The sequence below is a fragment of the Neopelma chrysocephalum genome, unplaced genomic scaffold (genome assembly GCF_003984885.1).
Source record: "Neopelma chrysocephalum unplaced genomic scaffold, ASM398488v2 Primary Assembly neopelma1_26, whole genome shotgun sequence".
NCBI lineage: Eukaryota > Metazoa > Chordata > Aves > Passeriformes > Pipridae > Neopelma > Neopelma chrysocephalum.
In genome coordinates this window covers 10,152,788-10,168,746 of record NW_020897695.1, presented here as the reverse complement: position 1 = coordinate 10,168,746, position 15,959 = coordinate 10,152,788, and the positions used below count along the sequence as shown (strand labels likewise).

The following is a 15,959-nucleotide window of genomic DNA, read 5'->3' as shown; positions in this document are numbered from 1 at the left end:
AGAGAAAGGCAACAAAGCAGGTGAAGGGTCTGGAGCACAAGCTCCTCTTATGAGGAGCGGCTGAGGGAGCTGGGGCTGTTTAGCCTGGAGAAAAGGAGGCTCAGGGATGACCGTATCACTCTCTACAACTGCCTGAAAGGAGGCTGTAGCAGGTGGGGGTCTGCCTCTTCTCTCAAATAACAAGTGGTAGGATGAGCAAATGACTTCAAGGTTTAGACTGGATATTAGGAGAAACTTCTTGTCAAGCATTGGAACAGGCTGCCCAGGGAAGTGATGGAATCACCATCTCTAGAGGTGTTCAAAAACCATGTAGATGTGGTGCTTAGAGACACAGTTTAGTGGTGGGCATGGTGGTGCTAGTTTAGTGGTTGGACCTAGTGCTCTTAGAAGTCTTTTGTAACCTTAATAATTCTATAGTTCTGTGCTATAGCTGGTTTTCTTGTCGTGTCATTAGTGTCTAGTATCTCCAGTAAGACAGAAAAGCTGCTGTCAGCTTAAAGAGCTCAATATACAGGAAGAGTTTTAAAATACAACACAGGAAGAGGTTAAGAGAGAGCTCTTATCAGTGAACTGTATCGAATACATCTCTTGCGATGCTGCATGCTGTGCTGAGACCAGGAAACTTACCTTTTGCAGACTTCTGCTGAATGTGTTGGCTAACACTAATTTGCTTAAATGTCCAAGTAGATCTGCTTTCTCTATGCGGTGCATCGACGATGTACGATCGGTTACCCAGGTCCTCTATACGTTATGTTGTCTTAGGGAAGAAACTCTGGGAATGTTTAAACATCTGGCTTGGAGTGAAAGCATTTGTGGTTCGAGATGCATAAATAAGCTTAAAGCAGGAGGCACATGTGGTACATTTGTGCAGTTTTACTACAGGTGTAGTTTAGTAAAAAAGTCAGATTAATATATAGTTTGTTCTCTTTCTGTCATAATATTAACAAAAGCAAAGAAACTCAAGGCTCTCGTGTCTCATCCTGCCTTTCCTTTTGGTAAAGGCAGAGACCACAGCTACTAAGAATAAATGTGGTCTTTGTTTACTGTAGAATTTTTTAAGAAGGTTAAAATAACTTCTATGATTCCATACATCATCTTACACCGAAAAAAAAAAAAATTAAAAGAATTGTGATTGCCTTTGTGAGTTGTGTGGCCTTGCAGTTTGAAGTTGCATTTTGTAGTACAGTTAGTGCAATAAAAAGCTCTGTGTGAGAACTGGAGAACATGCTGGAACAATAAAGTTTCATTGAAACCTTGGCATCAAAACTGTATATCCATATTTGTTGAACAAAGCCAAACATACCTTCCCCAAGAATTTTTCATGTATAGTAAGTGAACAGAGATGTGCTATGCCAATCAAACTGTCTTTTTCTGTTTACTTGGGGAACTCATGCTCTTCCTTTCCAGCATTTGTGAAAACTCAGTATCAACCCTTTAGCAGGTTTGTCAGTACATCATCCCAGAGAGTGTATTGGTTTGTTTGTGTGTTTTTCTCTGTGGGTAGAACAGATCACAGTTTTTCCAAGGATACTGAAGACTCCAGTGTCTGATACCTACTTCAAAATAAAATATTTCTGCTTATCTTGCCATTCCATATTCTTGTTGACAGCAGCAATAATAAAAATTTACATTTCTGTCACTTTACTGACTAGCCAATAGGCCATCTGTGACAGTTACCCTATAAGACCTATTAAAAAGAAACAAACCAGAAAAATCAGATTAAGAATCTAAGCACAGTAAATGAAAACTGCAGTGTTTATGATATTTATAGTTTTTAATAGGTAAATGGTTTGTTTTGTTTCAGCAATATTTGAAGTATCTTTGAGACTAAATAATTTTCCGTCACATTGTTTACTGTAGAGACTTCTAAAGATCTATGTGAACTGAGAGCAGACAATGTCTTCCTAATGTTGCTCATACAACAGCTGCTTTTTTAAAAAACGCGAGTGCATTTTTTTTAGATTTATTTTTTATTCACAGTCTAATTACACGGATGTTGCAGAGAGACCCGAAGCGAAGGGCATCTTTGGAAGAGATTGAAAACCATGCATGGCTCCAAGGAGTTGATCCATCTCCTGCAACAAAGTACAATATTCCTCTTGTATCGTACAAAAATCTGTCTGAGGAGGAGCACAACAGTATAATACAGCGCATGGTTCTTGGTGATATCGCAGACCGAGACACAATAGTGGAGTAAGTTGTCGGTTCTCTATATGCAGTTTGTTCTGTGGATCTCTCTTTTTTGATTAAATAATGTCATGAGAACCTGGGCATTTCGGTGATTAAATTTCAGGCCATTCAGTTAACAGACAAAGTGTTACAGTCTTGCTCTGTGACAGGATATTGTGGGATCAGAAATACTTATGTGTACCCAAACTTAGGAAAAACTTCAAGAAAATGTTTGATTCCTGCAATAGTTTGCCATCTTGAGTAAACTTAACTGCTTTGGAATCCATGCTTTTACTTGTGCTTTGTTTCTCATGCATATTTGGAAGTGATAAATTCAAGCATTTTCCCCTTAGCATGTTTCCAGTGTACCCAAATATCTGTTAATTTAAAATATTATTCCTTTTGTAATGCATAAGTCACTGTTACTGAGTGAACTTGCTAGACAGCTACATAGTTTTTTCTAATAGATTTAAACTGCCAAATTTCTAAAATATTCCCAAAATTGAAAGAGGTCTTGATTATTTTTTTTAATTGTATGTGTTGAAGCTGGAAAAAACTGTTAGTATATTACCATTGATGGGGAGTGGGATGCAGCAGTCTCACTTCTTAAGCTTTAGCTGTGTATCAGTGGCATCCTTTCTGTTAGAATGTCTGAGTGATGCTTACTGGCTTATGAACTTAATTTTACTATAAACTCAATGTGCAGCCCTAAAATAATTAAGGTTTTTTCCCTCCATTTGTTGCATAATCAAATATTAGTACTTTGTGATTGTATGTGCCAGTGGGAAAGCCCATCATTGGTGCATAACATTAATGAAAAACACTTTATAATTTAAAGAATGTAAAATAAAAAAGAATTCCTTACTTTTTTTGGATAATATTCTGAGGATGTCCTCATCCAACTATAGTTGAAATTACTGGATTTGTGGGCTCTTTATTTTTAGTAAAACTAAGACATGCTTATCAAAACATCAAAAATAGGCAGTTCTGCTCTTCCTGCTATGGGAAGTACAGCAAGCTGTGAGATGCACGTGCAGTTCTTAGAAACCACTGATGTCTGGTTTATTTCATGTTCTGTACTTTCCTCAGGGCATTGGAAACTAACAAATACAATCACATCACTGCTACTTACTTCTTACTAGCTGAAAGGATCCTGCGAGAAAAACAAGAGAAGGAAATTCAGACCAGATCTGCAAGCCCCAGCAACATCAAAGCTCAGTTCAGGTGAGAATTTAGGAATCTAAATGGCTTTTTTTTTTCTTTTTAAACTTGGCTTAATGAGAATGTTATTGAATTGCTCAAGTACTGCTTTCTTAAAAACGGTAAAATACTTACTCATTGCAAATTTTAAATGTCTTTAAAGTGCCGTGGACACTTCAGAAGCTGTTCAGAAATCAATTACCAATAATATTTTCAATTCCTACCATTGTCAGGAAATGACTAATCAATTTGAAGTCTGTACCTGAAGAAGCAAGTTTTCACACCTGCTAAAAAAAGGCTTGTTCATTGACCTTCAGTTCCTCATACAAATTGTGTTACGTAATATCCCTGGAGAAAAACTTGTTGCCTAACCCATAAACATGCTGATGGAGAATTAGTTATAAAGGAGAAATCACTCTAAATTTGGTCTGTAGGTTATGTTCTTTTTCATGTCAGTTGATATGACTATTGTCTAAGCAAAACTTGAATTTACTGCTTTAATCAGTTGTTTAAGGACATGGCAGTAGATTTTTCTTTTTTGTTTGACGAAGATGTGATCTAAGTAACCTTATAGTAAGGCTCCCTGAGATTTTCAAAGCTTCAGCCTGTGACACAGTAAAACTGAAAGGGGAAGTGGGCTTCTGGAATGTAGTTGGTATTGATATGTTCAACCAGTCCATTTGCTCTGGCACCAGTTATCAAAGCATTCCATATTTTCAGTTACAACAGCATATGCTTTAAAAAACCCCAACCAAACATGCAAAAAAGCCCCCAAAACCAAATACAAGGCAAATAGTATAGTTTCCACTTGCACACTGGTAACGGAGGATGCAAGTTTTGAGCAGTTATTTTTCTTAGACATTGTGTTTAACACTTAACTCAGGAAATGAAAGACTAGGAATCTGCTGGTATTGGAAAAAATATTCATTATTCATCTTGATAATCGTTCCAGTGAAGATGGAGGATGTACTGAGGCATTTCCATTAACTTTTGTCTTGTAAACTCCAGTGATTTCAAAGTTGCTTTTTTAGGTTTTGGTAAAGTATTATTGGTAACTGTTATTAGCTAATCTCATAATGGGAAAAGAACATTAGGTGATTGTGCAGATGTTTAGAGTTGCTAACTCTAGTAACACCTTCACTGTTTTTAATCTATCTGTAGGATTTAGAGAGAAAGACAAAATAACTAGTTCATTCCAAAGGTTTCCTTGTGCAAGGTCATATGTGAAATCACTTAATAGGAATTATCACCAAATGCTGTGGTGACCTTCAGGTGCATAGTCATATTTTCCTTGGTCTGATTGATAAAAGTAAGGTACTACTACATCAAGTTAAATCTAGAAAAAATGGACACTTCTTATAAATTAAGGACACATATTTTGAAAAATAGGTTAAAGTGCTCATTGTTTGTTACCTTGGATTTAGGCTGAGATTTTAGAGGCATTTCTTCTGAATACTATTCTGGCTACCTGAATTATGAGTTATTGTTCTATAAACGCTACAGTGGTTTTCAATGTCTTTGTCATCTCCAGGTGGGAGATGGAGACACCCTGGAGAGTCATTCACTCAGTGGTCACTTATGTAGGAAATTTTATCTTATGTGGTTACAAGTACTTTAGAAGAGTTATTGTTGCAGGCATCTGCCTACAGATCCTAAATGGTCTGGAGTTTCGTGTTACAGAGCTTATCTCTCTTCAAGGGTAATACTGTAACTTTCACGTGGCAGTTGTCTCATGATGGATCATCCTCTCATTTTTATGTCAATTTCTTGCAAAAAGAAATCCAATAAAATGTGTCTAATACTAAGTATTACTTATAAAACAAATTATTTTATAAGAAAACCTGGAGTTTACCTTCAAATGGAAATGCTAAAACTGCAAAGTCTGATTTTAAATCGTTTTGGGTTTTTTTTCAGCGTCAGTGTCACTCTTTCAGTAGAAGAGCAGCTCTAGTTATATAAGAAACTGGAACAAACAAGTTCAGTGAATCGAAATCTTTGTATGAATTTATAAGCGCATATGAATTTTCTTTTCATGACAAGGACATATGTACAAACCCAGGAAACCTTGCTATTAATGATCCCAGCTAGCTGTTCCTTGCCTCCACGATGTTCATAAGTTCAAAGTGTTTCTATAGAATGACCTCACAGAAAAGACAACAAAGTAGTGCATTATTTTGATTTTGAGACTTCAAAAGATTTACAAAAATTAAAACGTAACTTGCAACCTGGAGCTTCTCTTCTGTCCCACTCTTCCCTCAGGCCTGCTGGGAATAAGGGGAGAGGCAGAAGGGAAGGAAGGTAAACATGGGCTGCTATGAGAGATAAACATACTGTAGTGAGGAGGCTTATTGCCTGGCAACTACAGTCCTGTTAGATACTATATTTGCCCTTTATTGTGACAACTACAGAACTCTTCCTTTTTTTGCTGACAAACCAGTCTGTTCTTAAAGCATGGTAAATTCTTGAAAGATTTAGAGCTTCGTTTCCTGTCACATTTGTAGTTATGTTTCTCATTTATTTAAGTCCTGTTTGTTAATTACAGACAGTTGTTTGTGTTTAAAATAAGCAGCAGAGCACAAGTCATCAGGAAACTGGGTCAGTGGCTCCCAGCACTCCTGGAGTCAGCTGGGGCCTGAGGGAGGGTGCTGGTGTAACACCAAGGAGGACGCAGCCAAGACTTCACTTCTTGTCTGGGCTTGGAGCTGCTGGTTGTGTTGCCTCCCTTCAGGTAGAGCTGCTCACTGGAGGGAAACTGGTGGGAGGCCACCAGCAGCCCCCAGTGTGACAGGCATGGACTACACAGGCTTAGGTGGGTGTGTGAGCAGCCAGGTCCTACTGTTAGAGGGACCTGGTGGGTGTTTCTATCCCTGCTTGGTTAAGCAAAACTGATGCTAGTGCTTCAAAACAGTCTGCACCTAGGCCTGATGAGTTTAATGTTGGCTTTAATAAAACCTTACTCTTCAAGTTCATACAATTTGGGAGGTAGTTGTCAGTAGACAACCTGTTGTAGACAGGTGTCTCACACCTCAGGGTCCTCTTCTGTCCAGCCATTACAGAGGGAGCCTTCAGCAAGTGCAGTCCAACTGCAGCAAAGAGGTGTCAGCTTTGCCCCCTCAGCTTGACCTCCTTGGCAGAGGGCAGGAAGCTGGTTGAGATCCTTCTGGCTTTGTATGCAGGCTGGCCAGGCAGATACCTGGGGTAACACTTGGTGTCAAACACTCTCTGCTTCCTCTCCTGCTTTTCTCCTCCCTCTTGCTTCTAGACTGGGCTACAAAGTCATGCAGCCATTTCTTTGGGCATACACAAAATATGGTTGGGAATGTCCTGTAATCTGCTGTCCATATGTGAACAGTCTCTACTAAAGCTTTTCATGCAGTGTGCTAGAGTATTTTTGTTTTGTAAAGTTACATGATTGGCAAGCCTTTTAAAATTCAAGACAACCCTTTGAGAGGTTAGAAAATACTTCTTGTTCTCCACAAGAAATGTGGGGCTTATGCTGAGTGAAGCGATTGAAGAATCATTCGGTGTTAACATGTTGGCCTGTAGGTGTTGGTCTTTTGAATTAGGCTTTCAAAATAGGGTAAAGACTGATGGTCTTTGTTCTTAATTTATTCTGTGTGCATTATGGGAAATTTACAATATATGTTAAATTTAAAGTCAAATACAAATCATTAGATAGTAGCTTAGATGATGGAGTTAAGACATCTGCTGGTAACGGTAAAACCAATTCACACTCGTTTTGATTTGAGCTAGCACTAGTACAGACATACATTTTCAACTTGGATTCACAGTTTATTTAAGTGTCATATTCTTAAGCAGCTTGAGTCCTGAATTCATGCAGCTGTATTATTCCAGTTGCTCATCTAAAGACAAATAAATGTGCAATCTCAGTTCACGAGTGTTTAAAATTAAAGGGGACTTTGTAGAATAGAGCTTGGTCTGAATGAGACTTACTGAAAATGAGGGAATGTGTCTTCTGACTCACCCTTTCAGTCTCACTTATGTTAATTCTAACTTAGTTTTTATATTAAGACTACTTGGGGGGGGAAATAATAGAAACTTCAGATTAAAAGTACTTTGCAATACTAAGTTGTGCTTGAATCAGCTTATACCTTCCTCTAGGTTCTGGTGGTTCTATACCTACTTCAGATTACTGAGACACAATTATTTCAAGTTATAGCTTTATTAATTTTCTGAGAGCAGTGAAATCTTAAATGTTTATTTGACAGTAACCAACATAATTTCAAAACTATGCTCTTGTATAGATGACGTTCCTTTCAAGCAGCAGCATTTGTAAAGGAATGCACATTCTCTGAGAACATTTTCTTTTGCTCAGTCACTCAGTGCTTTTGTTTACAAACATGCCACTCAGCAGGCCAATTTGTGTGGCAGTACTTGTGTTTCTCTGGTGCAGATACTACGTTTTCTTGTATGTTCTGAAATGCTTGCCATGATCTAACTTCTCATTTATCTTTTATAATTGTTTATGTAGGCAGTCGTGGCCAACAAAAATTGATGTCCCCCAAGATCTGGAGGATGACCTTACGGCATCTCCTCTCTCCCACGCAACTGTTCCTCAGTCACCAGCTCGCACGGCTGAGAACGTTCTCAACGGCCACAGGAGCAAGGCCCTGGGGGATTCAGCCAAGAAGGAAGATATCCCTGAGCTGGCTGGGCCGGCGCTGTCAGCTGTCCCATCGGTGAGCTTAAAACCTACCACAAGTGGCCGGAAGTGCTTGTTCAGAGTAGAGGAAGATGAAGAGGAGGACGAGGAAGATAAAAAACCTATTTCTCTTTCTACTCAAGTTGTTCTGCGTCGTAAGCCTTCAGTTACAAACCGTCTTACTTCAAGGAAGAGTGCACCAGTCCTCAATCAGATATTCGAGGAGGGTGAGTCCGATGACGAGTTCGACATGGACGAGAACTTACCACCCAAGCTGAGCAGGTTAAAAATGAACATTGCCTCACCCAGCACTGTGCACAAACGCTATCACCGCAGGAAAAGCCAGGGACGGGGCTCCAGTTGCAGCAGCTCAGAAACAAGCGATGACGACTCAGAAAGTAGGAGACGCCTCGACAAAGACAGTGGGTTTACTTACTCCTGGCACAGGCGGGATAGTAGCGAAGGGCCACCTGGCAGCCAGGGAGATGGTGGTGGACAAAGCAAACCAAGCAATGGAAACGGAGGGGTAGACAAAACAAGTCCAAGTGACAACAACAAAGGTGGGGGGAGTCCCTCCGGTGGCTCCAGCGGTAGCACCAACAACACTTCAGGTTCCACTCGGAGATGCGCTGGATCCGGAAACTCAATGCAGCTGTCGTCCAGAAGTGCAGGGGAACTGGTTGAAAGCCTGAAATTAATGAGCCTTTGCCTGGGTTCACAGATTCACGGCAGCACAAAATACATTATTGATCCTCAAAACAATCTGTCCTTTTCCAGTGTAAAAGTACAGGAGAAATCAACATGGAAAATGTGTATAAGCTCCAGTGGAAGCGCAAACCAGGCTTCGTCGTTGGGCAGCCTGAAATTTTTTTCCAACCAAATGTCAGACACAACAAACGAATTGGAACGGATAAAGAACAGGAACTTGAAAAACAATGTGCTACAACTACCTCTCTGTGAAAAGATGATATCTGTGAATATTCAGCGGAACCCAAAGGAGGGGCTGCTGTGTACCTCCAGTCAAACCAGTTGTTGTCATGTCATTTGACGATGACCTGACTTTGACAGCTCGATCTGCTTGACAGCATCATTCTTCCTGGTCAGAGCTGTGAACACCTTGTCACGGACCCCCTTTTATTGTCTTAAGATTTTTAAGTGGGCTTTGAGCAGTTATTTATTACACTTTAATTTTGTGTTTGCTTGATGGTATGACAATGCATGGTCTTTGCATGCTGCTAGCCAATATGTTTTTCTTTTTCAACAAAACAGAATACTTTATTGTGTAATTTTTACATTTATAATTTTACTATGTAAGATCTGGATTAAATTAAAATAAATATCTGGATCCTAATGTAAATGAAGCACTTAAAAGTTTCATGTTCTGCACTTAAACTAGAGAGAGAAGCTTTTGTTTGCCTGTGAAATGTTAATTCTTGTTCTGACCTTCTGTGATAACTAAAATATGTGATATGTGGCATACTTCTATGTGTCTGAAACAGAACCAAAGCAATAATGTTTTGATGCTGAAAACTCTTCAGGGAGCTTTCAGATGTTCCAAGGCTTGTGCAAAGCAAAGATGCACTGAAAATTAGTGATCTTGAAATATGATTTTAAACCCACACCTATTTGTCTTAAGCTATGATACGGATAAAGTTGTGGCTCAAAAATCAAACTGAAAAGATCTTGTTTTGCTTAGAGGCAGTTTTCTTTTGAAAAAAAAAAAAAAAAAGGCAAGTAGATTTGTAAGGCAGCTTTCTCCCATAGAAATATGTTAATATTACAAGCAGACAATCTTTTTTAATATAACAAAGGTAAATTATGAAGTCTACTTCTGAGTTTTTACATGCTAACTGAAAATAAAGTATTTGTATGAATTACTTTTGTTAGTAGTATATCATGACATCTAATATTTTAGGGTTTTACCTTTTGAACCCTTTCCCCTGTCCTCTCCTCCCTTCCCTGAGATTCCAGAAGGCAATAAGGGATGGCAAACCTTTAGGTAATTGGATTCACATTGAAATTGTTATTGTCATTTACATTTTTGTCATTATTACTGTTTTTAAGACTTAAAATACTGCTGTTCCCCACATGTACATCACTTATTTTTCCTCAGTAATAACGCTTTTTCATAAAGTCCATTTAAAATAGCCTGTAGGAAAATGTTTATTTCACAGCTCTCAGCCTTCCTGTTGGGTTTCCCATTGCCATGGCAAGGTCTTGATTTAGAGTATTTCTGTACAAAAGGATACTTTTGACCAGATGAATTAACTTTGTGGAATTTTATTATCTAGAATAAAATATATTGCAGATTCCTAGTTTTGGGAAGGGCAAGAATGTTTTATTTTTTCATGCTGTGCACTGGGTCTTCTAAGCAATGCTAGTGAAACTGGGGGTACTATGTAGCAGCGCCCTGGGCAGACCTTGGATGTCCCAGAGGAGTTTGACACTGTTGAGCATCTTGTAACACTTGCAGAACGGTCAAATACAGCGTTTCATGTCCGCCAAGGAGGGAGCAGAGCACCAAAGCGGGGCTCCTGCTCAGTCAGGATGTGCGCAGCTCACGACAGCTCTTTTCATTACTGAAAGGCTTCAGAGAGTCTGAGTTGTGTGGGGTGTCCTTCCTGGCGAGCCTACCTGTCCTTCCTGAGGTTCTGCTTCCTGAACAAGGCAAAGGATAAGTGTTTTGCTTCTTTAAGTTTTTGAACTCTAGTTGCAGTTTAGTTAAAAGCTACAAAAGTAGATGTGTGGGTGAAGCCATAGAACATATTTGCTTGAAATTTTTGAGCAGGGATCTTACCAAGGGCCAGAAATGAGATGTGTGGTTCACAGACAGTGAGCGTAACATCCACGTAGGAGATGAGTTTATAAAGGGCATTGGCAATAAACTTTATTTGTTGCAGCTTTTTTCCAAGTATTGTAAATACTCTTTCCTGATATTATGTACAGCCTTGGAATGGCACCTTTTAACTAACCCCGGGTGTATTTTGTTTCCAATGTTTTTATATACGACTGTATATATGGTGCTCACTTTAGAACAGCAGTGTTGACCATTTATGCTGCATAGTTGTATTATAGCCTTATAGTTGTGTGTGGCTGGTTGAACCTCTGGGTGTACAGATGTGTTAGTCTGAGTGGTGTCCTTTCCCCATTTGTTGATAGGTGAATGATTGTGCATGTGGTGTACGTCGTGTTATGTCGTCACGTAAAAGGAAGGGCGAGAATAACCACTACATTAAGATAATATTGGACCAAACTATTTAGAGCAAGTAAACAGTTTCTTGTACCCCTTAACGTGTCTTTAAGAGTTGCATATAGTTACAGTAGTATATAAAGTAAATATTGTGGAAAAACAGTTAGTCTTGTATTTTTCTGTATGTGTGTATATAAATATATATAAAAAAAGTAATGTACCTCTAGCAACTTAATCTGTATTTAAGATGTGACAATCTTGACACAGAATTTTAAGAGTAGCAGTCTAAATAAGCAGCATTAATGAACAGAAGTATAAAAATTTCTCACCAAGAAAGAATCCATGTATGTGTGTTAAGAGGGTACAGAAATATCATCTGATCTTATTGCTTCCAGCAATGTTTGGCTTTTTCATTGTATAAACATTCATGGTGTGCGACAGAAATGGAAAATCCAGTTAATAAAAGTGATATCCTGATTGATGCATAACCGATGATTAGCATGTGGATGCGGTTTGTTTCTCCTGGCGTTCGGGGTGTCAGGGTGGCACAGGCTCCAGGCTGAGTCCCCATGCACAGCACAAATTAAAATAGAAAGCAGTGGAAATGTCAGCTTAGTTGCCTTGCAAGAATCCAACTTTGTGTGTGGATGAACATTAATTTGCAAATTTCCAGTTATTCTCTTGCACAGATCAAACTTGTTCATTTGGGCTTTGTCACAGTTGGCATCTACTAGAAGAGCTTTTTGTCTAAAGGCTGAGGTAGCCGTTCCTCAGGCAGAACTTCAGAATGGTTTAGTAAACCTGACACGCCACTGTTCAGCTGGAGGACATGGGTACTACACCTCGGCAGCTTAAACCCTCTTAGTGGCTGGTGCTGTTCTGGCAGCTCTGGAGCACAGGACACGAGGGGTTCCACTCTCAGCTAAAATGTTTGCTGTGCATGTGCCCACGCCACTCAGATGAGTCTGATCTCAGCCACACGTGTCTGTTACAGTCCTGGGAGGGGAGGGACACCTCTCCCAGCCCTGACACCACTCTTGGGGGAAGGAAGTTGCTCCAGTGCTCTCAGGCCGCCCTTGTTAGATGGACTGATGGGTTGTGTGCCAAATCTGCACAGGTGCTGTGCGAAGTAGTATTTGTGAAGGCGTGAGATTGAATGTTTTTAATCCAGACCTAGCCCAGTTCTGTTCTTTGCAACATAAAATGAGTAATAGTAAAAAAACACCCAATGTAAGTCATCACTTACAAACTGCTGTGCCCTAAGGTGTGGTTAGGAGAGTGATGCTGCTCACTGCTGTACTTTTCCCAAGGCCCTGTGAAAGGCAGTTCAGGCTGAGGAGGGGACAGCAGCACCAGCCCACTTTGCCCCACCAGTACATGCCACAGTGCAGTGCACAGTGCTGCCTCTGAGCTGCTTCTGACCTCTTCTCGTGCACAGCACCAGTTCCCCCCTCAGAGGTGTCTGTGGTTGGAGCAGCACATGCTGCGCTGCTGCAGTGATTTAACACAGAGCTTGTGAGTTAACTGCTCCTGGAGCACAGACTGTAACCAGCCAGAGAGGGTACAGACACGGGGATTAATGCCATCTAACAGGTTATGTGAATATATGCCATTAATGTTGCTTTATGCCTGGCCACTTGTGCAGAGCTGTACCCACGGGCTTGTGCAGCTGGGACCTCACCCCTGCTGAAGAGCTTTCCAGGTCCAGTCACTGCAAAACAGGGTGGAGGTGGTAGCAGACAAGGAATTTGCAGGACTGTGACGGTGCCTGAGCGAGGAAAGACATACCACATGTACTGCCCTCCAAGCAGAACTGCAAGGCCGAGCAGCAACATCGCAATAGATGGTAGATGCAGGTCAGATTACTTTTCATGGCAGATTTTTCTGAAGGATTTTTCATTAGCAAGTAAAGGAATGTGCTAGCGGTTAAAATCCCAATGCACTTGCCTGGCAATAAAAAGAGAATGGGCAAACAGGAATTTTCCAAATATTAGAGACAATCCAGCCACTCCGATAGCCTTTCCCATGGTTAAGTTTCTGTGAATGAATTAGAACTGATCTGTCTGTCACCAATTCCAAATTATGACTTGCTTTCAATAAAAGGTGTTTGAGTAATAACACCTTAATGTGACAGTACTTGGGAAAGCATAACAGTGACTCACTTGTTCAGCTGCTGACTGGCTGCAGCCAGAGCGACTCCCCCACTGAACTCACACCCATATGGTGTTTGGAGGGACAGCTGGATTGCCCTCCTCTGGAGCAGCGTCTCTACAACTGTTTTAGCCTGCTCCTTCAGTGAAGTACAGGCTCTGGCTATTCATTTTTTTTAAACTATAAATTGTAATTACTTGGAAGACGTTGACTCAGTTTGGATTATCTGCACGTACTATGAATGACATCAATTTCTAGAAGTCAAGAACCTTGTATTAGTGACAGAGTAAAGTCTTACTACAGTAGAGATTAAAAAAAAAAAAAGACCCCTATTTTCCCTTATGGTGGAAGAATTACGTTGTATTTAGAGGGCCTGAGAAGCAAAAGGAGGTTGTAGGGACTTCACAAGGCTCTCAGATGTGTCATATCTCCTCAGCAATTAATTTCAGCAAATCCTTGTGTAACATCTTCCTATTTCCTCCCTCTCACTACTCTCTCTTGAGAAATACTGGGGGCAGGCCAGAAGGATCTGGTTTTGTCTCATGCCCTGAACCTGGGAGAGGTTTGGCTCAACACGGCAGGCCTGGGAGCCAGGAGCACTAAAGCAGCCCCAGCACAGCCCTCATCACACTGGTGATGACAGAGGCCGTCACTGGTTTGTATGGAGCAATGGGGGGCAGAGAGATCCCTCCTCTCTCAGGGCATCAGTGTTCCAGGCTGGCAGGTGAGTCACCAGGCCCTGCTGTCAGCTCCAGCCTGACACTGGCACTCGCTCCTGCAGCTCTTGGGAAAGGCATGGGAGAGTTTTCCTGAAGAAAGCACATGGTAGTAGGAGGCATGGTTCCCACAGGCTTTCTTTATAAATAAGGAAGTAACTCCCCAGTTTCTCTGAATGAGATTCAAGATCGATTCCCTCAGGTCCAGGTAGGCTAAAATATCCATAACTGCCTGCCTGCTTACAGAGGAACCTTTCCAGTGTTTTCTACTGTCCTCAGGATCACGGGAGGTGAACAGTAGAGATCTTGAGTCAGCAGATGCCTCTGGGCCATGCAATTAGACCAAGGGCTCACAATGTACCCGATGAGAGAATTTTTGTATTGCCAGCAAATGATTTATGACTGCCCTTCTCCTCAAAAACAGCTTTCTTGGTTGTTAGTGTTGCTGCTAAGGAGATGTGTAAAATCCAAATCATAACAGATGGATAGGGGCTACTCCCACAGTCATCTTCCCAAACAGGATGCCTCTGGACTCATCCTTGGTTTCTCCCTAAAGCTTGAGATCAGAGATGAACTTATTCTATTGCTTAGATTCAGGCACTGGCAGAACTGTACTGCATCCATGTGTGTCGGCCTGCACTCCTGAAAGGCCCAGAGCCATGGCTGTCTCAGAGGTGTAAGGGACCATGCCACGGACCTTGGGAACAGACAGTCAGATTCCATACTTTTTGAATGGTGGTTACTCTTTCTAGTATTTTCATCTGACAACTGATTTTGGTCAATAAGGTTCATCCCTGGCATTCCACAATTTTTACAGATGCACCTACAGCAGAAAGGAAACAACACATTCAAAGGCACAGACAGAAACCTTTTTTCTCTCAAGGGGAAATGTAAATAGATGCCATCATGAATGTAAGAAAAACCCCAAAAGACAAACCAAAACCCAGTATGAAACAGCATGAAACACAGCAACCCTTCCCCAGTAAACAGCCAAAGAGCTGCATACAGAGGAATAAGGAGCTAAATTTCAGTTCAGTGACAAAATATTACTTGGCAATGTGAGGGAACATTTCTAAGCAAGCTAAAGTGTGTGCTCTTTAGGACAGAAACACTCTCTGTTTTATAGGGATTAAAGTTTGTTCTAGATACCAGGAGAACTCTTGTTTTAGCATCACAGATGCTACACAGTCATGACAGAGTGTCATAGTTCTCACTCACACAGTGGATGGTCATAATTCCTCCATACCTACTAGCTTTAGATGGAGATTCCACCTAAAGAACAGTATTATCTCCACTGATAGATAAGGAAACTAAGCAGAAGTGAAGGGATTTGCCCAAGGCAAGGGCCAACAGCTAACATTACTGATGTCACTGGGTACTTAAACCTTAGTAGAGATTTTCCTGTTAGTGGTTTTCCCTGTAGGGTCCATTTCTTCTCCTGTTTTCTGTAGACTAAGTCAATTTTGCAGAAGTTGATTTACTTCTTTTTCATGTGATTGCAGTTGAGACATGACACGATTCTCTTTTCAATCCATCTTAGAAATTACTCCAGACACCTGACACAGTTGCCATCAGCAAAACACACTAACTTTGTGCTCCTAAATCAGCACCAATTAACAGACCAGCAGAATCCCTTCAAAAAGGCTATGACAAGCTCACAAGAACGTACTCGACCATGAACTGGTGGATTTTTCCTTTTCCTGAACTGCTCGCTCACACTGACTAGGCAGTTAAAACTTGAGCAAATGTGAGCAACTTCAGATCAAAGTGGGCAAGAGACTGCAAAGCTGAGGAGCTTTCATGGAGAACATGCTGGTCCACTCCTAAAAAAGCTTTGGTTTTGGGACCTCTGTAGCACTGTAGGAAGAGT

General features: G+C 40.7%; 1 protein-coding gene across 1 annotated transcript in view; it reads left to right on the top strand.

Annotated features, from left to right (window-relative positions):
• The window catches only part of SNRK (SNF related kinase), a 42,477-nt gene extending 30,766 nt beyond the window's left edge, over nt 1–11,711 (top strand). Inside the window, exons 5-7 of the mRNA XM_027675478.1 lie at nt 1,981–2,193; nt 3,259–3,393; nt 7,862–11,711. Coding sequence (XP_027531279.1) covers nt 1,981–2,193; nt 3,259–3,393; nt 7,862–9,080 — 1,567 coding nt within the window. The 3' untranslated portion in view covers nt 9,081–11,711. The remainder of the gene's footprint in view (nt 1–1,980; nt 2,194–3,258; nt 3,394–7,861) is intronic.
• Nucleotides 11,712–15,959: the final 4,248 nt, after the last annotated feature.